The sequence below is a fragment of the Podarcis melisellensis genome, assembly GCF_964234715.1.
Source record: "Podarcis melisellensis genome assembly, chromosome: Z".
NCBI lineage: Eukaryota > Metazoa > Chordata > Lepidosauria > Squamata > Lacertidae > Podarcis > Podarcis melisellensis.
This window is the reverse complement of record NC_138547.1, coordinates 49,618,980-49,641,713: the sequence shown is the minus strand read 5'-3', so window position 1 is coordinate 49,641,713 and position 22,734 is coordinate 49,618,980. Positions and strand designations below refer to the sequence as shown.

General features: G+C 44.9%; 1 protein-coding gene across 9 annotated transcripts in view; it reads right to left on the bottom strand.

Annotated features, from left to right (window-relative positions):
• Positions 1 to 22,468, bottom strand: part of LOC309361801 (P2R1A-PPP2R2A-interacting phosphatase regulator 1-like) — a gene marked incomplete at its 3' end in the record, with an annotated part of 82,702 nt that extends 60,234 nt beyond the window's left edge. For 4 of the 9 annotated variants that reach the window (XR_014164635.1, XR_014164636.1, XR_014164637.1 and 1 more), the window contains exons 1-7: positions 22,133 to 22,461; positions 13,568 to 13,646; positions 10,061 to 10,117; positions 7,998 to 8,041; positions 7,860 to 7,914; positions 7,585 to 7,686; positions 5,380 to 5,468 (exon numbers count right to left, since the gene is read on the bottom strand). Coding sequence is in view for 6 of the 9 variants with exons in the window: in XM_081897023.1 (XP_081753149.1) it covers positions 5,380 to 5,468; positions 7,585 to 7,686; positions 7,860 to 7,914; positions 7,998 to 8,041; positions 10,061 to 10,117; positions 13,568 to 13,646; positions 22,133 to 22,239 (533 nt within the window). Of the gene's footprint in view, positions 1 to 5,379; positions 5,469 to 7,584; positions 7,687 to 7,859; positions 7,915 to 7,997; positions 8,042 to 10,060; positions 10,118 to 13,567; positions 13,647 to 22,132 lie in introns of all 9 variants that reach the window. The other 5 variants (XM_081897027.1, XM_081897026.1, XM_081897024.1 and 2 more) reach the window with 2 other exon arrangements.
• Between the last annotated feature and the right edge of the window lie 266 nt (positions 22,469 to 22,734).

Below are 22,734 nucleotides of genomic sequence, written 5' to 3'. Positions count from 1 at the left end.
AACACATATAATGACAAGTTATGTAACATCCGAAATGCCAATTTATATCTGTATAGATGAGGAATGCAACACACGTGTTTAAGAGGAATGCAACACACGTGTTTAAATGATAACTGAGAAATTTCCACAAGAAAGAAATTTATTTAAAAAATAGGCTTTAAGTAATCAGCCTGTGACTTTATAGTTTCAAATTGCGTTGTGCTGCCAGATTTGATATATAGATATATTGGTCCATCACCAAAGAGTAGTCAACGTAATGAGTTGACATTTTAAACAGTGCTGAAGCAACCTGCATAAAAGGTAAAGGTACCCCTGCCCGTATGGGCCAGTCGTGTCCGACTCTAGGGTTGTGCGCCCATCTCACTTAAGAGGCCGGGGGCCAGCGCTGTCCGCAGACACTTCCGGGTCAGTGGCCAGCGTGACAAGCTGCATCTGGCGAGCCAGCGCAGCACACGGAACTCCCGCTAATAAGCGGTCCTATTTATCTACTTGCACCCGGGGGTGCTTTCGAACTGTTAGGTTGGCAGGTGCTGGGACCGAACGACGGGAGCGCACCCCGCTGTGGGGATTCAAACCCCCGACCTGCCGATCGGCAAGTCCTAGGCGCTGAGGTTTTACCCACAGCGCCACCCGCATCCCCTGCATATTAAATAACAAATAAGCAATAAGGAATACGTACCAAGTAAATTTTTTTAGGATATCCATACATGTAAATATAATACTTGTAGATCAGAGCTCACTAACCAGTGTAGCTGGCTGATGCTGATAAAACTGATGTATAGAACTGATAATTATTTATTTGACACACCTGTCAATAACCTCAAGAACAGTGTAAGAAAATTGAAAGGTACAGTACATTATTTGGAAATTGTAAATTTCGGTGACATTCTACTATTAATAATAATTAGCCACGTGCTGCGGCTGAATTTGAGTAGACAAGTAAGGCAACACACAACATGTTTAAATTGTACAACTGATAATCTGGTTTTCGTGTTGGTTTTATGCATGTGGTTTTTAATGTGAAGCGCCCCGAGAGATATGGGGCGGTGTAGAAATACAAGAAATAATAAATAATAATAACAAACACGACACCAGACACTGTCCACCAGCATACATCTAGATTCAGGTGGGTAGCTGCATTGGTGGGACGCAGTCAAAATAAATAAATGGTTCAGCAGTGCCTTAAGAGACCAACTCAGTTTGTTCTGGGTCAAAGCTTTCATGGGCAGGCCCCCTTCTTCTGATACACGGAAGCAGAAGTCCCCTGACACTTATATATAGAGGGAGGGAGGGAGGGAGGGGAGGGTGGGGTATTTCTCAGAAGGGTAGTAGGAGATGGGTGATTTTACAGTTCCCAAAATGGAAACCTTCCTCTGCTTGTCCACATTGAGGGGATGACTTCTTCAGATATATTGAAGCGGAAGTCCCCAGACCCTGATATATAGTGGGAGGAGAAGTCCCCAGACCCTTATATATAGAGGGAGGAAAAGTCCCCAGACCCTGATATATAGAGGGAGGGTGGGGCGGGGGTTTTCTCCAAAGGGTAGTAGGACTCAGTGGGTATGGTCAACCTGTTGGCGACTGTGAATGACTGCAATTAGTCCTACAGGAAAAAGCAAGGGATGGTATGCAGATGAGCAAAAATAGCTTTAGCATATGCAATGAGACAGGAATCCAATATCTCTATTCAGATGAGGTCTCTCCATAGTTTTCAGTTTAGTAATAAGTTGCAATTCAGCCACTTCTCTTTCAAGTCTCTTTCTGAAATTCTTTGGCAGCAAGACAGCTGCTTTCTCTGTAATAAACTGACAACTTTTCTATATATATTTTTTACTTTTTTGAAATGTTTACTGATTTTGAATTTAGCTGCGAAGAGTCAGTAGGATATACAGATCAATGAAAAGGAAATAAAAAACCATAATAATTTATTCTTTGTATCCCGCCCATCTGACTTGGCTGCCCCAGCCATTCTATTTTTTTTAATGATATTTTATTAAGTTTTAAGAATAACAACAAACAGAAAAAGGAAAAAACACATACACAAAAATATAAAGTTATAAAATACAAAAAATACAGAAATTTAACTTAGAAAAAAAAGAAAAAAGAAAAGAAAAAGCACATTAAAAAACACACAAAAATCCCTCTTTTTAATTCCTCATCTTTGATTCACTTATTTTCCTGACTTCCTCACATCTCCCTTTTTTGTATCCCTTTTGAAAATTAGTTCAGCAAATTCATATCCAATTAATTTATTTATTATCAATCCAATCTTATTTTTTACCTTGTTGCTAGAACCCCTTCAGTTCATTTCAATGTCATTAACATTCAAAAATTTTACAATGTTTCTGTAGATAAATTTAAAATTTCCTCCAATCTTCTTCCACCAACTCTTCTCCCTGGTCTCGGATTCTGCCAGTCATTTCCGCCATTTCCATGTAGTCCATTACTTGCATCTGCCAAAACTGACAACTTTTCTAAATGACTATAACATACTATCTGAAGCTCAGGCAGCTTTCTGCAAGAACCACTCAACATCAGACCACTGTCTAATGCTGTCCCTCCTAGCCGAGAAGTACACCAGACCTCGACAGGGAAAACACTTTGTGGCCATTATGGACCTGAAATCTGCCTTTTGACTCCATCCCCAGATTCCAACTATGGGCCAAGTTACATCTAGCACTAAAGGATAAACGTCTCCTATATCTTACTAAAGCCCTGCACTGTGGAAGCAATTTGCAGGTTAGGTGTGGGTTGCAGGGCCAGCTCTCAGACTGTATTGAGATGGCCAGGGGAGTGAGACAGGGATGTATTTTGGCCCCTACTTTGTTCAGTTCGTTTCTGAATGACTTAGAGGCAAGCTTATGGACCCCGTTGGCCACGTTCCAAAAATAGGGACGAGAAAGACCCCTCTCTTGTTGTATGCGGATGACGCGGCCAACCTCTCCCGAACCAGACCTGGCCTGAACTATCAACTAAGGAAAGTCTGAGACTACTGCTCTGGTAATGGGTTATCCATCAGTTATGAAAAATCTAAAGTCCTGGTGTTTGAGAAGAGATTCTCCCTGAGTAAATGGATACTGGACGGTCACAAACTAGAGCAGACCAAATTCTTCCGGTACCTAGGGCTTCTGTTCCATTATTCCAAGTCCTGGAAACATCATTGGCAGACCGCCTATCAAAAGGCGGAGGTAAGCAAACTGGCTATACTTCAATTATTTTATACAAGGGGAGGCCATTATGTTCCATCAGCCATTAAGGTATTTAATGCAAAATCTGTCTCTCAACTCCTCTACGCCTCAAACGCCTGGTTCAATGGCTCATTCTCCAGGTTCAATGGCTTCCAGGCAAAGTTTCTCCGGTCCAAATTGTGTTCCAAATGCAATACTATTTTTCAAAACAGGTGAATGTCCTCTATCAACTAAAGCATGGTGGGCTGGCCTGAGATACTAGCTCAAGATCTGTGTCTTTGGCCTAGGGAAGGGCTTCCATACCTTCCATACCTAAACAACGAGGAGTTTGCCAGCTCATAGATGAAAATGATGGTTAGAAAAGCCACTTGGCTTGGTATGCCACCTTCTCTCCTGTACCATCTGGGCTATGATACTGCCTTTGAATCTCTGAGGCAAAGCCTCTGGGACATATCACATAGTGATCTCCGATCTCAATCTCATGTTATCTGTGGCCCATTAGAAGTAGGAATTCACTATGGGTTCGAGTTTCAGACACCTGCATGTCTTAGAAATTTGTCTGTACCAACATACTGGCGTCTTTTCACCCAAGCCAGATTAAATGTATTCCCATCAGAAGTGTTAAGCGCCAGACTGAGAGGTGTTGTTGTTGTTGTTGTTTAGTCGTGTCTGACTCTTCGTGACCCCCTGGACCAGAGCACGCCAGGCACTTCTGTCTTCCACTGCCTCCCGCAGTTTGGTCAAACTCATGCTGGTAGCTTCGAGAACACTATCCAACCATCTTGTCCTCTGTCGTCCCCTTCTCCTTGTGCCCTCCATCTTTCCCAACATCAGGGGCTTTCCAGGGAGTCTTCTCTTCTCATGAGGGGGCCAAAGTCTTGGAGCCTCAGCTTCAGGATCTGTCCTTCCAGTGAGCACTCAGGGCTGATTTCCTTCAGAATGGATAGGTTTGATCTTCTTGCAGTCCATGGGACTCTCAACACTCTCCTCCAGCACCATAATTCAAAAGCATCCATTCTTTGGTGATCAGCCTTCTTTATGGTTCAGCTCTCACTTCCATACATTGCTACTTGGAAAACCATAGCTTTTACTATACGGACCTTTGCTGGCAAGGTGATGTCTCTACTTTTTAAGATGCTGTCTAGGTTTGTCATTGCTTTTCTCCCAAGAAGCAGGCGTCTTTTAATTTCGTGGCTGCTGTCACCATCTGCAGTGATCATGGAGCCCAAGAAAGTAAAATCTCTCACTGCCTCCAGACTGAGAGGTATCCCTTATCAAAATAGGATCTGTGTGCCCTCTCAGGACGTCAACTGCATGAGGCATATTTTATTGCATTGCGGACAATATAATCAAGCTAGGGAACTATAGATTAAACCACTATTGGCAAATCGGCCGGGTCAATCTGAAGCCTACTATATCAAATATCTTCAGGACGACAAGTCCAATGATATCACAGTGGCCATGGCAAAGTTTCTTTCAGTAGTCATACAAATCAAAGATCAACATACCCATGACTAAACAAATAACGCTTCGGTCTCCCTTCTCTGGGGGGTTGTCTGTATGAATCTATTTTATTTTGAATCCATTTTATGGGTCGTTGGACCACATAACATAATAAAGATTATTATTATTATAGAAACAGTTAACTTATTAAACCTCACAATAATTTCATAATTATCTGTCAATCAATGTATTTTTAATAGTAGAACCAAATCAGTCATTTTGGATAAAACTGTAAAAACTGGGAATTTATTATTTTCCAAAAATGAAAACTTAAAATAAATTGTCATAATTTGTTTATGAAACAAATTTCATAATTATCTGTCAATCAATGTATTTCTAAGAGTAGGACCAAATCAGTAATTTTTGATAAAACTGTAAAAACTACTCTGAAAATTTATTATTTTCCAAAAAGGAAAACTTTAAACAAATCCTGATTTCCAGATGAATAGCCTTTGGACTCGAATGTCACTTAAATAGAAAACTATCTTTAGAAAGATTTTTCCTCCAAAAGCATTATATTTTAAAAATCTGATTAAATAAAAAAAGAATCCCAATTTTAAAAATATATATATATTTAAAAAATCAATGGTTTTTATGCACCCTGATATATTCCATTCACAGGCATAGTTCATGTACAGTATAAATTAACTGATTATTAAGAAACACTTCCACAGATACAGTGACTTACTTTGAAAATCTCCTTGTGGGGCTGGGAATTGGGCTTGGAGGCAGTCCATTACTACTCACAAACATTTGCAGGGAGGGAGAAAAACATTGCTAGGAAAGACAAGCACAGCATTGAAAAGCACCTGAAACGATGTTTTAAAGAAGTCTTATCAACATATAAACACCAGTGAAATTAGCTAAAAATGTATAAAACAATGAATCGTCGGAAACGTAAAGAAAAGGTAGCTACTTTTTAACCATATGTGGTTTAAAAAAAAATGTTGAAACATACATTTGTTTTTAAAAACAAAACAAAACCCAGAAGCCTTCTTACTAGGAATTGTGGGTAATAAAATACATAAGCAATATAAAAGACTGTTTTTATCTGCAAAAACTGCAGCAAGAATATTATTAGCCCAGAGATGGAAGCACATGAGATGCCCATGAAAGAAGAGGGGCTGACGAAATTATTGGACTATGGTGAGCTGGCAAAACTTGCAGGGAAAACCCGGAACCAGCAAGACCAGACTTTCCTGAAAGATTGGAATAAACTTACAGAATACTTGAAAGACCATTGTAAAAAACTAACTTCGCTAGTAGGGTTGCAAGAAGTTTTACAAGGTGGACTTTATCCATTATTTCAAAGTATAATTTAAAAATGGTTGGTTTACGATTAGGATTTCTTAGTACAGTCATACCTCAGGTTAAAGACGCTTCGGGTTAAATCTTTGCAGGCTGCGTTCCGCGGCAGCCCAGAAGTAACAGAACAGGTTACTTCTGGGTTTCGCCGCTCACACATATGTTCAGAATGACGTCACACGCATGCGCTAATGTGGCAAATCGCAACCCGCACACTTGCAGATGCAGGTTGCGTTCTGCTCACGATGCAAAGGGGGCTCTGGAACGGATCCCGTTCGCATCCAGAGGTACCACTGTATTTTTTTGTCTATAAGACTAGGGTCTCCCCCTAAAAAATAATGTCCAAAACTGAGGGGCATCTTATACACGCGGGCCATCTCCCCCCCCTTTCATAAATCAGGGTTCCTAAAAATAGGGGGCATCTTATAGACAGAAAAATACGGTAATTTAAAAAGGGTTGATTTACGATTAAGATTTAATAGTACCATATTTTTCTGCCTATAAGACACCCCCATGAATAGGACACCCCCTATTTTTGAGGACTCCGATTTAAGAAAATGGCGGCGAGACGTATACGTGTATAAGACGCCCCAAATTTTTGACATTATTTTTTTGGGGGGGAAACCTAGTCTTATACACAGAAAAACACGGTAATAATTACAATTCCAAAATGCAGTATTAGATAATAAGTGGGGAACCAATGAGTCAAGGAAGAGGGAAGTCTCAGGCTGTTGTAGCCAAATGCTTTCTATATTATATATAAATTGCATGTTATGTTTAAAACGTTTACAAAAAAATAATAAAAATTATGATATTAAAAAAAGTTTTATAAACATATTGCAAACATTGGATGCTTTTTTCTCACTTAAAAAGTGCTGTCATCAGAAACCACTGTGATACTCTAGCAGGTTCTCAAAATTGGTGCTCAGGATTTCACTATTCCACCCCTGCTAGTGAAGGAAACTGAAATGACGCTACATGGTACTCCTTCCGGCACAAATTACTTTGACATTAAATCCAGCTCCAAACCACCGGAAATCTTAATTCAGCTGCCCATGTAGCTTCTGAGCATTCAGCATTCGGTTGCATGCTTTGGATCAAAGGTTTTGTGGTGTTAGTGAGCAGGGAATCTACGGTTTTTACCAAGGCAAGCTTTAATGCGACGGTGTTTTTGTTTTTAACTTGACTACATGGGAAAGTAAAGGATATTTATCTCTCCATTTCTGGACAGAGGCAACAAGAAGGCTTGGTGCCCACAGCCCTCTCTGAAGATTATTAATGAGCTTATCGGTCCAAAAGATTTGAGGCCCCACTATAAAGTGGTACCTCTGGTTAAGAACTTAATTCGTTCTGGAGGTCCGTTCTTAACCTGAAGCACCACTTTAGCTAATGGGACCTCTCGCTGGCGCCGCGCGATTTCTGTTCTCATCCTGAAGCAAAGTTCTTAACCCGAGGTACTATTTCTGGGTTAGCGGAGTCTGTAACGCAAAGTGTTTGTAACCCAAGGTGTGTATCATTTAGTTCCTGTAGTCTTCCCACACTGCCACTTCCCTTGCAACTCCCAAACTGAGGAAGTTTTCTGGCGTACCTTTCCAATCCCCCTCGTTGGCGAAGGTGCCGGAGAGACGGGAATGAAGTCTATCCTCTTTGGAGACGAGGATTTTTCCGATTTGTCCAAGTCATTGTCACTCTGAGAACACAAAAGGGTCATGTTGACAGCCTCACGGGACGCAGCGGCCCTAGAGGCTGCGCCATAAAGATCCCGATGAAAAAGAGAACGCCAATCACTCCATCCCCCACTCTGAGCTCACTGGTTAAGTCAGAGAGTGGAATTAAAATATTAAACATCTGTAAAAGGATTACCAGGCTCAAGCTTTCTTCCCATGATTGGCTTATCTGCATTGCTGTTTGGACTTCCCTAAAACACAAAAAGGCTCATCAGTGGCGACAAGAGAACACAGTATCTGCTTTTTTAAAAAACAGCAGTTCAGTTGCGCCTACCTTTCATGCGCCGCTTCTCTGTTCATCAAATCCACTCCTTCCTCCTGGAGTACAAGAATTCACAGCTTAGTTCTCAATGACTTCCTGCTCCACAAAATTATCATTTCCTATATCAACCACATATCCTATATCAGGCACCGGCCAACTCAGCCCTCAAGCTGTTTTAGGACTACAATTCCCATCATCCCTAGCTAACAGGACCAGTGGTCAGGGAGGATGGGCGTTGTAGTCTGAAGGGCCGAGTTGGCCTAGGCCTGTCCTATATCAGCAGAATCTAATATATCCTATATCATGGGTAGGCAAACTAAGGCCCGCTGGCCAAATCCGGCCCATTGGCCTTCTCAATCCAGCCCGGAGACGGTCCTGGAATCAGCATATTTTGACATGAGTAGAATGTGTCCATTTATTTAAAGTGCATCTCTGGGTTATTTGTGGGGCCTGCCTGGTGTTTTGACATGAGTAGAATGTGTCCATTTATTTAAAATGCATCTCTGGGTTATTTGTTGGGCCTGCCTGGTGTTTTGACATGAGTAGAATGTGTCCATTTATTTAAAATGCATCTCTGGGTTATTTGTGGGGCATAGGAATTCGTTCATTTTTATTTCTTCAAAATATAGTCTGGCCCCCCCCACAAGGTGAGTGACAGTGGACCAGTCCCGTGCTGAAAAAGTTTGCTGACCCCTGATCTACAGGGACTGTTTGAAACTAGTAGACTCCATGCCAAACTGTGTTCAAATGCTGCTTAAAAAGAGCAGAGGTCACCTCTGTCACTAATGTACATATGTGTGGGTTTTGTACGTGTAATGGTGTCTGTTCCACCTGTCTGTTTATAAAGTCCAAACCATCCACATGAAAGGTTGTTACAGTTCCATAAAATCCTTTCACATAGTCTAAGACAAGGATTTCCGGAATATTGGCCTTGTTTCGCCGTCCTGGGCTTCATCAGTAGTTAAAGCTCTAAGTATTGCAAATATATACAATATCATTACACAAATGGACCTTATGCATGAACTGACTATGGAATGATCTGATCCACTGGGTCTTCTGCTTTTTTCGTTTGTTGAATTTTATGAGTTACTTCTGTTGAAATTTACAATTTGATTCTATGAATAGTATACCTTATTTATCTAAGAACACAGCCGGTTACATCTCATGTGCTTATTGAGTTTCCAAAGTTAAAGTCATGCTCAAGGCTTACAACATACTATAAAAAATACGAAACTACAAAGAAAAGTAGTCACATACAATAAAGAAAACATCCAATAGTACACAAACAAATAGAACAATTTCCATGTAAAATGGAATTCCATGTAAAATGTAAGATTCTTTATACAGTACAAAATATTAACAGCAACAACACCCCCAACAAAAGCTCCAGTCCAATATTACATAGAGACCATTATACTGGGTTCTAAACAAAAGTATGATGATGATGATATAGCTCAGCTTCTAGAATGCAAGTAGGAGGATTCCAATTAGCAATGGCCAAAGGTTAAATCAGGCACATCCAAACTCAGCCCTCCAGCTGTTTGGGGACTACAACTCCCACCATCCCTAGCTAGCAGGACCAGTGGTCAGGGATGATGGGAATTGTAGTCCCAAAACATCCGGAGGGCAGAGTTTGCCTATGCTATGCCTGGGTTAAATGCACACTGTGGGACCCCAGACCTGCAAACAAGAACTTGCCCTTAAGTTGCATTTAACTGCCGTATTTTTCCGTCTATAAGACGCCCCCCAAATTCTGAACATTATCTTTTCAGGGGAAACCCTAGTCTTATACACGGGAAAATCTGCTCTTCTGAAAATTAGGGAGAGGTGGAATAGGGTCATGGAGACCCCAATTCTAACAACCATATGTGGAAGCTAGAAAAATTTAGCTAAGAAACCCAGAGGTTTTTTCCTTTTAGGAAGGCAAAAAAATAGAGCTTGGTTTTGGGAGTGGAGCACACAAGACAACTGTTTTCTTCAAAGAACCGAGATATTATTGAGAGACCAATTCCAAAGAACTTTTATATATGTTTGTACTTTAATGACAGTGCCCATAAAAGTGAAATGTTGCTTACCCTTCTGATCTGATGGAGTCGGCTGCTGGGGATACGAATTGTAGAGGAAGAGATCAGCTGCAGGAGAGAAGGAAGAAGGCACAGACCTTTCAGATGTTACCTTTCTTTGGTTGGGCTGAAAACCGACACTCAATCAAGAACCTGGCACACCACTTTGTAAAGACGGAAAGATGAGCCGTTAATAAAAACTGCCCACAGAACTTGTATAGTAATAACACCAGGGTGGATAAAAATCAAATATATATATATATATATATATATATACACAAAAAAACAAATTTTTAAATTTTAAATTGGATTTTTAAAAACTTTACCGTATTTTTCCGTGTCTTTTGGGGGTTTTTTACCCCAAAAATAGGTTTAAAATTGGGGTTCATCTTATATATGGGTAGTGCTGAGGGGTGTTTTCTTAATTTGCAGTCCCCCATGGGAGGGACTTATACATGGGGGCATCTTATACACAGAAAATTTCGGTAAATCGGATTTTGAAAATAAAATGCTTTTGGAGGAAAAGTCTTTCTAAAGATAGTTTTCTATTTAAGTGACATTCTAGTCCAAAGGCTGTTCATAAGGAAAGAAGGATTCATTTAAAGCAGAGGTTGTCAAACTAAGGCCCGGAGGCCGGATATGGCCCACTGGGCTCATTAATCCGGTCAATGAACCTTGCAGGACCCTACCGCCCACTTGGTCAGTCCCCGCGCTAAACAGGCACGGTGCAGAGGCCTCACCACGCGGAAACTAACTTCCGCGGCGCCCCTTGAGCAGGAGGAAGCGGCCGAGTGGGAAGGAAGCGGCAGCGGCGTGGAGGCTGCCTCCGCCACCAGGCTAGCGGCATGGCCTCTGTACTTCACCAAGACAGGGGATGCCGACGCTGCCGAAGATGGGGCAGCGCCAGTGGCTGTGGCGTGAATGGCATAAGGGGGGGCATTTTCGAGGGGAGTGCTTTTGGGAGGCGGTGGGTCCGGCCCCCAACAAGGTCTGAGGGAGAGTGGACTGGCCCCCTCCTGAAAAAGTTTGCTGACCCCTGATTTAAAGTTTTTCATGTGTGCTAAAACTCGAAGTTTTTTTAATATTAAAAAAATTAATTTAACCACAATGGTTTACAAGCATGGGTCCACATGCTATCATGTTCTTGTTTTAGTGAAATAGGAAGGAAATGATTATTTTTCTCCTTCTAATCAAGTACAGCAGAAATGTTGTCCAAATATAAACAGTTAACTTATTAAACCTCACCATAATTTCATAATTATCTTTCAATGTATTTCTAATAGTTTAACCACATCAGTTAACAATCATGGATCCATGTACTATGTTATTGTTTTAGTAAAATAAATGGTTTAAATTGTTATGAAGGAAATGATTATTTTTCTCCTTCCAATCAAGTACAGCAGAAAAGTTGTCCAAACAGAAACAATGATCTGTTTATTTCTGATAGTAGAACCAATCAGTCATTTCTGATGTGACTGTAAAAATGACTGAAAATTTAAGATTCCAAAAAGGAAACCTTCCTCTGGTTCTGGATATGAAGAGGATGCCAGCAAGATTAAACATTTCTGTAAAAAAAAAAGATTTAAATCAAGTCTTACTTACTAGTGGTTTAAATCGTGATTTAAATCAAGTCCACCCTGAAGAACACTAATATTTCCATAGCTGTAACCTCCCAAGGACTATGGATTATGGTAGATATGCATTCCACCCATTTTAATGTAGGAGAAATATACTACCACTCAGCCTCTACTCCAAGGCAGGTGGCCCTGAAAACTCCTTATTTTTATAGCATTGAAAGAATATACATTCTTCTTAAAAGGAAAGAGGAATGACAGTTTCTCTCATGCAGACGCAGTCAAACTCCATCATATAAATCTGTTGCAAAGGAAGGTAATATTACTCTGAATATTTTAACAACAATAGAACCTGAAAACACCTTCATTGGTGGCTAAGAAGAGTTGAAGCATTATTTATATGTGAAATTTCAGGTGCAAAACTTCTTTTTCTCATCTTTGCTGTTCATCTGGTGGGGATGATTGACACTTTAGCCTACCATGCAGAGACTGATACTAAAGCTAATTCAATCTCGGGGCAAAATTAGCTGAATTAATCCCTGCCATTGAAAATGTTATCAGCTTGCCTCTTTGCAAGACAGAAAATTGCAAGTTTCTCATCTTGCAAAAAGTTATGGAAAGAGGAAATAAAGTTTACTGCATGCTCAATTCCAACCCTAAAAAAAGCTCAACAACTTGAATCCTAAAAGAAGCTCAACAGCTTTGGGGCAAAACCATAAAAAAATCTCAACAACTTCAATCCTGAGATATGTCATGAATAGGTACGCTCCAGAGCAGAGTTTCTCAGTGGGCTGGCAGAGCATATTTCTATTTGCAGTTTCTATTTGTGTGATTACGTTGGGCGCGATGGGAAGCCTGGCCTCGAGTTGGAGTTCTGCCCTGGTGGGAAACTGAGACGTGCAAACGACAGCGATTGTAAAAAAACGATGTCTGGATCAGAAAAGAAGCCTGCGTACCCAAGAATAAAGAGGAGAGTCAACCCAGAGGAATTTAATTAATTTCCATGTAATATAGTCAGGAAGCATGCCCCACAACACTGTATTATATACAGACATATACAGCTCATTAAGAGACACCAGAGAGAACTTGCACGCGCACACACATATATATGTTTATGTTTGTGTGTGTGTGTGTGTATGCATGCTCCAGAGCACAATCTGGACACGAGAGCGTTAACTCCTTGGTAGGAGAGTCATATTGGAGCAAGCATCCCCAAACTCGGCCCTCCAACTGTTTGGGGACTACAATTCCCATCATCCCTGACCACTGGTCCTGTTAGCTAGGGCTGATGGGCGTTGTAGTCCCAAAACATCTGGAGGGCCAAGTTTAAATGGTTTGGATTGGATAGTACAGCACACACGTCAACTGTGACATGGAAATCTGGTTTATTCTGGTTTATTATCTGGAGTTGGGACGCGGGTGGCGCTGTGGGTAAAACCTCAGCGCCTAGGACTTGCCGATCGTATGATCGGCGGTTCGAATCCCCGCAGCGGGGTGAGCTCCCGTCGTTCGGTCCCAGCTCCTGCTCACCTAGCAGTTCGAAAGCACCCTTAAGTGTGAGTAGATAAATAGGTACCGCTTTATAGGGGAAGGTAAACGGCGTTTCCATGTGCTGCGCTGGTGCAGGCTCGCCAGAGCAGCTTCGTCACGCTGGCCACATGACCCGGAGGTGTCCTCAGACAGCGCTGGCCCCCGGCCTCTTAAGCGAGATGGGCACGCAACCCTAGAGTTGGTCACGACTGGCCCGTACAGGCAGGGGTACCTTTACCTTTATTATCTGGAGTTAACAGTAGCATTAAAGCAGGCATATGCAAACCAGCAACCAATTCAGCTTTGATCAAAATGCAACAGGGCCTCTGCCGCCTGTCAGTCAGTCTCCCGCACAGCCTCCATCTTCCACAAACCGCTGGGGTTCGAAAGCTCTTTGGATCTCCCCAGTGCTTACCATGCTGTGCCGGTTCACGACCGTTGTGCTGTTCCGGCGGGTGCGCAAGACGTGCGGCTGGAAGACCTGGGAATTATCACTGAAAGAAGCGAAAGCGTCTATTATGTTATGCAGGTGACTATCCTTCCCTTCCCACACTTTTCTCTCCCATCTCAATATAGACTATCAACTTTGGAAGAGGCTGCTTGGTTTGTTCGGAAATGTGCCACGTATATTGCTGGCTCTATATAAATATGTAGCTCCCATGAACAGCTAGCACAATATCACCTGTGGCACTCTGAATCCTGGCCATACTGCTGCCCTGCATCATCATCATCATCATCAACCTTTATTGCGGTCCAAAGACCCATTGAACAATTTCAGGACAAAATACAGTTATGACAGCCAACCACAAAAGAAAGAGAAACCGAAGCGGTCGTTTTGTTATGTCTCAAGCATGAAGATCTTTGTTTCTTTTAACTTCCGAAAGAAACTTTGCCACAGCCAGTGCAATATCATTGGACCTGTCCTCCAAAAGATGTTTAATATGGGACGCTTCAGATTTTCCCGGCAGATTTGCCAGAAGGGGTTTGATCAGTTGGTCCCTTGCTTGCTTCTACTGCCCACATCGCAGTAAAATATGCTTCATGCAATCGATGTCCTGAGAACATAAACAAAGCCAGTTCTGATAAGGGATGCCTCTCAGTCTACCATTCAGCACTTCCGATGGAAATACATTTAGTCTGGCTTGGTAAACAAACACTAATATGTTGGTACGGACAGGTTCCTAAGATATGAGGATATCTGAAAGTCGTACCTGTATTGGATTCCAGCTGCGACCGGGCTACAAATTACATAAGATCGGGATTGCAGGTCGCTATGTGAAATGTCCCAAAATCTTTGCCTCGGAGATTCAAGGGTGGTATCATAGCTTTTCTGGATTTTCTGGCCATAGTTTTCAGCCATGGGCTGATAAACTCCTTGTTGGTTAAATGTAGAAGTAATCCCTCCCCCAGGCCAAGTACTGAGATCTTGTGCCTGTATCTCAGGGCAACCCACCATACTTTAGTGGAGAGTGGGCATTCACCTGTTTCCAAGAATTGAATTTGAGACACAGTTTGGGACCTGTAATAGGGACTGAAGAAACTTTGTGTGGAACCCATCTAACTTAGGAAATGAACTACTGCCATGCGCTCTACGTGGCGCTGCCTTTGAAGGTGACTTGGAAACTGCAATTAATCCAGAATGCAGCAGCCAGACTGGGGACTGGGAGTAGCCACCAAGATCACATAACACTGGTCCTGAGAGACCTGCATTGGCTCCCAGTACATTTCTGAGGACAATTCAAAGGGTTGGATCAGGGCTGCCTGGGACAAGTTCCACAGGGGGGGAAGCACTGGGACATCCGATCTCAGTGATCATGGGCAGGAGGCGGAGTTACGCTAAGACCAGACCATGTCATTACCGAGGAGGCAGGTTTAGTAGTTGTTTGAAGACTATCCCTGCCTCCGGGTCTGGCCTTGACCGGATGGATACTGGAATCAACAGGGGAAACCCACATGACCTGAAGGTGTTGCTGTGTAATGCCAGGTCAATGATGAATAAAACCACTGCCATCCACGACCTGATTGTGGATGGAGGACTTGACCTGGCATGTGTGACAGAGACCTGGTTGGATGAAGCAGATGGGCCTGTCCTTGCCGCTGCTTGCCCACCAGGTTTCTCTTACGCACAGCAACCCAGGTCATGTGGGCGGGGAGGGGGGGTTGCAGTGATTTTTAGGAAGTCACTAGCTTGCACCAGGCATCCTACTGGGAAGATCCAGTTTTCTGAGTGCATGTTCTGGAAGTTGGGCAATAGGGGCAGTACAGGATTCCTTTTGGTGTACTGACCTCCCCGCTGCACCAAGGATTCCCTGTCTGAGTTGCTTCAGGTCGTGGCGGATGTTCTCCTGGAGACACCTAGTTTGGTTGTCCTAGGGGATTTTAACATCCATGCCGACACGACCTTACAAGGGGCTGCTCGGGACTTCATGGAAAGCATGGCCTCCATGGGGCTGTCCCTGAATAAGTTTGGCCCAACTCATAGCCACGGACATGCCTTAGACCTGGTGTTCACCTCTAGTGAAGTGGGTGATCTGACACTAAGTAAAAGTGAAACAAAAGAAGTGCCATGGTCAGATCACTTCCTGGTGCAACTGGACTTCTCCGCGACTTTCCCCTCTGCAGGGAGGTGAGACCGATTTGCATGATCCGCCCCCGCTACTTAATGGATCCAAATGGTTTCCAGAGAGTGGTAGGGGATGCTTTATCCCATGTTGATGGCCTTTCAGCTGATTCCCTGATGGCCCGCTGGAATGCGGAGTTAACCAGGGCTATCGACTGTCTGGCTCCGAAGCGCCCTCTCTGACTGCATGGAGCCCGGACAGCCCCGTAGTTTTCTTCGGAGCTGAGGGCAATGAAACAATAGCTGAGACGGCTAGAGCGTCGATGGCAAAAAACTCACTCCGAATCTGACCAGACACAAGTTAGAGCTCAACGTCGAGCCTACCAAGTGGCGACAGCGACGGCAAAGAAGACTTTCTTCACCGCCTCTATTGCATCTGCAGAAAATAGTAGCAGGAAACTCTTTCAGGTGGTTCGTAATTTAACGGAACCACCTTTACCACCGGGGCCTTGTAAAGACCCCAAGATCTCCTGCAACGATTTTGCAAAGTTTTTTGCAGATAAAATCACTCATATTCGGAAGGAGCTAGACACCACCGTGGGAGCAGGGCTGGGGCGGGAGAGTGCTAGAGCTCTGTCTGGTCAAGTTGCATGGAATCAATTTCAATCCGTTACCCCCGAGGATGTGGACAGGTTGCTTGGACGCGTGAAACCAACCACCTGTCTCCTTGATCCTTGCCCATCCTGGCTAATAAAAGCTAGCCGGGAAGGGCTGGGCGATGGGCTCTGCGGGGTGGTGAATGCTTCCCTCTGTGAGGGAACATTCCCAGATCCGCTGAAAGAGGCGGTCATTAAACCGCTTCTTAAAAAAACATCCTTAGACCCGGCCAGTATGGCCAACTATCGCCCAGTCTCAAATCTTGCATTCTTGGGCAAGGTGATTGAGCACGTGGTTGCTGAACAACTCCAGGCATGCCTGGAGGATGCGGATCATTTGGATCCCTTCCAATCGGGATTCAGGCCTCATCATGGGACTGAAACTGCCTTGGTCGTGCTGGTTTATGATCTCCGGCGAGCTAGGGACAAAGGTGTGAGTTGTTTCCTAGTTCTGCTGGATCTCTCAGCGGCCTTTGATACAATCGACCATAACATCCTTCTGGACCGTCTAGAGGGGCTGGGAGCTGGGGGCACTGTCATACAGTGGTTTCGCTCCTTCCTCCTGGGCCGTGTTCAGAAAGTGGTGGTGGGGGATGAGTGTTCAGACCCCTGGGCCCTCATTTGTGGGGTGCCTCAGGGTTTCGTCCTCTCCCCCATGCTTTTTAACATCTATATGAAGCTGCTGGGAGAGATCATCAGGGGGTTTGGACTGGGTGTCCATCAATATGCAGATGATACCCAGCTCTACCTCTCTTTCAAATTGGAACCAGTGAAGGCGTTGAAAGTCCTGTGTGAGTGCCTGGAGGCAGTTGGAGGATGGATGGCGGCTAACAGATTGAGGTTGAATCCTGATAAGACAGAAGTACTGTTTTTGGAGGACAGGGGGCGGGCTGGTGTGGAGGACTCCCTGGTCTTGAATAGGGTAACTGTGCCCCTGAAGGACCAGGTGCGCAGCCTGGGAGTCATTTTGGACTCACAGCTGTCCATGGAGGCGCAGGTCAATTCTGTATCCAGGGCAGCTGTCTACCAACTCCACCTGGTACGCAGGCTGAGACCCTACCTGCCCGCGGACTGTCTCGACTGGTGGCAGCTAGACTGGTGACTGGGGGCAGCCGCCGAGACCACATAACACTGGTCTTGAAAGACCTACATTGTCTCCCAGTACGTTTCCGAGCACAATTCAAAGTGCTGGTGTTGACCTTTAAAGCCCTAAACGGCTTTGGCCCAGTATACCTGAAGGAGCGTCTCCACCCCCATAGTTCTGCCCGGACGCAGAGGTCCAGCGCTGAGGGCCTTCTGGCGGTTCCCTCATTGCGAGATGCAAAGCTACAGAGAACCAGGCAGAGGGCCTTCTCGGTAGCGGCGCCTGCCCTGTGGAACGCCCTCCCATCAGATGTCAAAGCGATAAATAACTACCTGACATTCAGAAGACATCTTAAGGCAGCCCTGTTCAGGGAAGTTTTTAATCTGTGATATTTTAGGTTTCTATGGAAGCTGCCCAGAGTGGCTGGGAAACCCAGCCAGATGGGCGGGGTACAAATAATAAATTATTATTATTATTATTGCCTACCTTGAAAGCCCTAAACAGTCCCATCCTGTACACCTGAAGGAGCGTCTCCACCGGACACAGGTCCAGCGGCAAGGGCCTTCTGGTGGTTCCCTCCCTGCGAGAAGCGAGGTTACAGGGAACCAGGCAAAGGGCCTTCTGGGTGGTGGCGTCTGCCTTGTGGAACGCCCTCCCAGCTGATATCAAGGCAATAAGCAACTATCTGACTTTTAAAAGATATCTGAAGGCAGCCCTGTTTAGGGAAGTTTCTTAATGTTTGATGTTGTCTTGTGTATTTAATATTCGATTGGAAGCCACCAAGAGAGGCTGGGGAAACCCAGCCAGATTGGGGGGCATGGGGTGTATAAATAATAAATTGTTAGTATTATTAATTACTAATGGAATAGCAGTACGTTGGCTAAGAGTATGAGCTGTGAGACAAGAAGCCGTCCGTCTGAAACTACTATGAAGGCCATTCCACAGGTGCAATCCTCCATTCTCTCCCAAGACAGACGGATGCCAACAAAACAACAGAAGCCCCACTGATATACAGGTTAATTGCCCTTTGTAACAGACGTCTATAGCTGTGGTAGCCAAACTCGGCACTCCAACTGTTTTGGGACTACAATGCCCATCATCCCTGACCACTGGTCATGTTAGCTAGGGATGATTGAAGTTGTAGTCCCAAAACAGCTGGAGGGCCAAGTTTGGCCATCACTGGTCTATAGGATACCAGTTCCCTGTGACCTTAGGTAGCGTAAACAACATTCCAATGTCCTCTCCAGATCCTTTACAGTGGTACCTTGGGTTACAGATGCTTCTGGTTACAGACGCTTCAGGTTACAGACTCTGCTAACCCAGAAATAGTACCTCGGGTTAAGAACTTTGCTTCAGGATGAGAACAGAAATCATGCGGCGGCAGCAGGAGTCCCCATTAGCTAAAGTGGTACCTCAGGTTAAGAACGGTTTCAGGTTAAGAACAGACCTCTGGAACTAATTGTAAACGGAGGTACCACTGTATTTGTGCTTTAACTGTATGCTTTAAAGCAGGCATGGCCAAACTTGGCCCTAAAGCTGTTTTGGGACTACAAATCCCATCATCCCTAACTAACAGGACAAGAGGTCATGGATGATGGGAATTGTAGTCTCAAAACTGCTGGAGAGCAAAGTTTGGCCATGCCTGCTTTAAACCATGGGTAGGCAAACTAAGGCCCAGGGGCTGGATCCGGCCCAATCGCCTTCTAAATCCGGCCCGCAGACAGTCCAGGAATCAGCGTGTTTTTACATTAGTAGAATGTGCCCTTTTATTTAAAATGCATCTCTGGGTAATCTGTGGGGCATAGAAGGGTCAGGTCTGAGGGACAGTGGACCGGTCTCCTGCTTTAAACATTGATGCAAGTAGTCCAGAGGATAAAAACATTGTCAAGCAAATTTACATTCCTCAAACCTCTCTCTCTTTCGACATACACAGGGTTCCCCCCCCCAAATTTCATTGTGTGAAACTTGCATACCCCATGGCTAGAAGGTGAGAGAGGACCCTCGTACCACCAGAGCCTGTGTGCTGAGCAGACCTTCCCTAGCGAGTCAGGCCAACGGCTTAAAAACTCTCTTTTCTCCAGGGGAACCCTCAGTAGACCTGGCACATAAATCCGCTTTTAAGCATTCCATTGCACATACTGTATTTTTCACTCCATAAGACGCCCTTTTTCCCCCTAAAAAGGGGAAATGTCTGTGCGTCTTATGAAGCGAATGCTGCGCAGAGGCGGAACGGATGGGAGGCATGGCTCCTGTCCATCCCTCCTCCGCAGCTCGCTTTTAAGCTGCAAAGCAGGAAAGGAGCCACTTACACAGGTGCAAAGCAAACACAGCGGGAGCCGTGTAATATGTCTGCCCCAGTGCTTGGCCGCCCCATTGGGATGGGCACGCGCGCACACATGCCACCCCCTTGGGACGACGATCACATGGGCGACATCCCACGTCCCCGCAGGCGACGTGCCGCCACACAAGACCCTCCCCCCGCCACTGGTCTTGCTGGGACAATAGTACCTTCCTTTGCAGAAGTGTGAAATTTGAAGGGCAGCTGTGGTTTGGTCCTTGCGTTGTGTACGAAGGTGTGACTTTAAATGGGAATTGAATCAGATTTCTCCCTCATATGAAAGCCCCCAGAGCTCTCTGCAATGAACAAGAAGTCCCACTTCTTTTGGCTTTATTAAAATAATTGTGTAGGGCCAAACCATACAGTCCTTAGATCTAAGGGACTCAATGTGGAAAGCTCATATACAGTGGTACCTTGGGTTACAGATGCTTCAGGTTACAGACGCTTCAGATTACATACTCCATGAACCCAGAAATAGTAACTCCGGTTAAGAATTTTGCTTCAGGATGAGAAGACAAATTGTGCTCCGGTGGCGCAGCAGCAGTGGGAGGCCTAAAGTGGTACCTCAGGTTAAGAACAGTTTTAGGTTAAGAACGGACCTCTGGAACAAATTAAGTTCTTAACCAGAGGTACCATTGTAGTTTAGTACAACATTTGATTCAGAATATATTTTTTTCTGGTTTTCCTCTTCTAAAAACTAGGCGTGTATTATATATCAGGGTAGATTAAAATCAATGATTTAAAGCAGTGATGGGCAAACCTGGCACTCCAACTGTTTTGGGACTACAATTTCCATCATCCCTGACCACTGGTCCTGTTAGCTAGGGATGATGGGAATTGTAGCCCAAAAAAGCTGAAGGCCCAAGTTCGGTCCTCACTGATGTAAAGGAATAAAAATAAAAAATTAGATTTTTTTAAATTTAAATCACTTTTTAAAAAATAATCAGATTGTTAAAATAAAATGCTTCTGGAGGGAAAATCTTTCTAAAGATACTTCTATATTTATGTGACATTCTAGTCCAAAGGCTATTCATCAGGAAATAAGGATTTGTTTAAAGTTTCTCATGTGTGCTAAAACTCTGACTAAAAAAATTGTTTAACCACATCGGTTCACAAACATGGATCCATATGCTATCATGTTATTGTTATAGCGGAATACATGGTTTAAATGGTTATGAAGGAAATGATTTTTCTCCTTCCAATCAAGTAGTGTCCAAATAAAAATAATTTCATCATTATCTGTCTATGTATTTCTAATAATATAACCAAATTGGTCATTTCTGATGTCACTGTAAAAACAACTCTGAAAATTTATTCTTCCAAAAATGCAATCTTCCTCTGGTTGTCAATACAAAGAGGATGCCAGCAAGGTTAAACCTTTCTGTAAAAATGGATTTAAATCAAGCCTTACTGACTAGTGATTTAAATCAAATCCACGCTGCTTTTCCTCCAGGGGAACCCCCAGCTCACCTGGCACAAGAACTGCTTTTAAGCCTTCCATTGCAGATATATATATACAGACAAGTTGCCTATAAACAATATTCACATTTCTGCTCTGGGACTGTAAGCGTGGTAGTTGGGCATCCTATATGGCTTCTTTGCGTATGATGGATCTTGGTCTCTTCGAGTCTCGAGTACGCCCATTCATTTCAAGCAGGCATGACACAACCTGGCCCTCCAGCTGTTTTGGGACTACAACTCCCATCACTCCTAGCTAACAGGACCGGTGGTCAGGGATGATGGGAACTGTAGTCCCAAAGCAGCTGGCGGGCCAAGTTGGGCCACCACTACTCTAGATCAGGCATGGCCCAACTTGGCCCTCCAGCTGTTTGGGCACTACAACTCCCATTATCCCTAGGGATCATGGACATTGTAGTCCCAAAGCGACTGGACCAAGGGGCCAAGGAGCGGTGCTACCTCCGGGGGTGATGCCCCCTTTCTGCCCTTCCTGACCCCAATGCCCTTTTTAAAATAATAACCATTATTTTAAACAGTGGAAACAGTTGGTCCTAGCAAGTGTTAACCTCTCTTAATTCCAACCTGATAATTGCCACCTGCCCAGGTTCTAACTTGTCTGAATTAATTTTAAGATCAATTTTAATTAACTGATGTCTGTTTTTATGCATACTGTGTTGTTTTTACTATGTTAGCCGTCCCGAGCCTGGCCTCCGCCAGGGAGGACGAGATACAAATAAAAATTATTATTTTTTTATTATTATTCCTCCTGTGGTCAAGGCCAGGCCCAAGAGGAGGAGGTCCCCTGCCCTCCCCTCACCCAGCCATGGCGCATCCCTCCATCCCCGACCACCGGTCCCGCGCGCGACGGAGGGCCCGTGCCTCACCTGAGCCCGTGGATGAGCGGGGCGCTGTTGGAGCGCCTCAGGCCGCCCCCCTCGCTCCCGGCCGGCGGCAGCTCCAGGTCCAGCTCCATCTTCTCGGCCTGGGCCATGGAGGCGGCGGCGGCGGGGGGCCTGCTCACCGAGGACGGCTCGGCTGCGGCTCCTCAGGCCCGGCCTCCCAGCTGCGGCGGAAGGACCATGGCAGCGCCCGCGGAGGGCTTGCCCGGGGGAGGCGGCTCCTCCTGCCCGTCGTCGCCTCAGCTTCGCCCCCGGAGCGGCGTCGGAGCGCCTCCTCAGGCGGAGGCCGGCCAGCCGGTAGGCGTTGCGCATGCGCTCGCACGCGTACTGGATCGCCCGGCTGATGGGCGAGAGGAAAGGAAAGGGCTGCTCCTGCGCATGCGTGCATCCTTCTCGCCGGAGCACAGCGTCGATGGGCCTCCTGAGGCGGAGGCAAGCCAGCCGGGAGGCGGTGCGCATGCGGGTGTGTGCGCGCGCTGGCTGCTGGGAGAGGAGGGAAACGGTGGGCCGGCCCTTCACGCATGCACTCCGCTGCTCCTGCGCATGTCCGCCTCCGCGCGTGCGTACGTCTGGCCGGAGCACCGCCC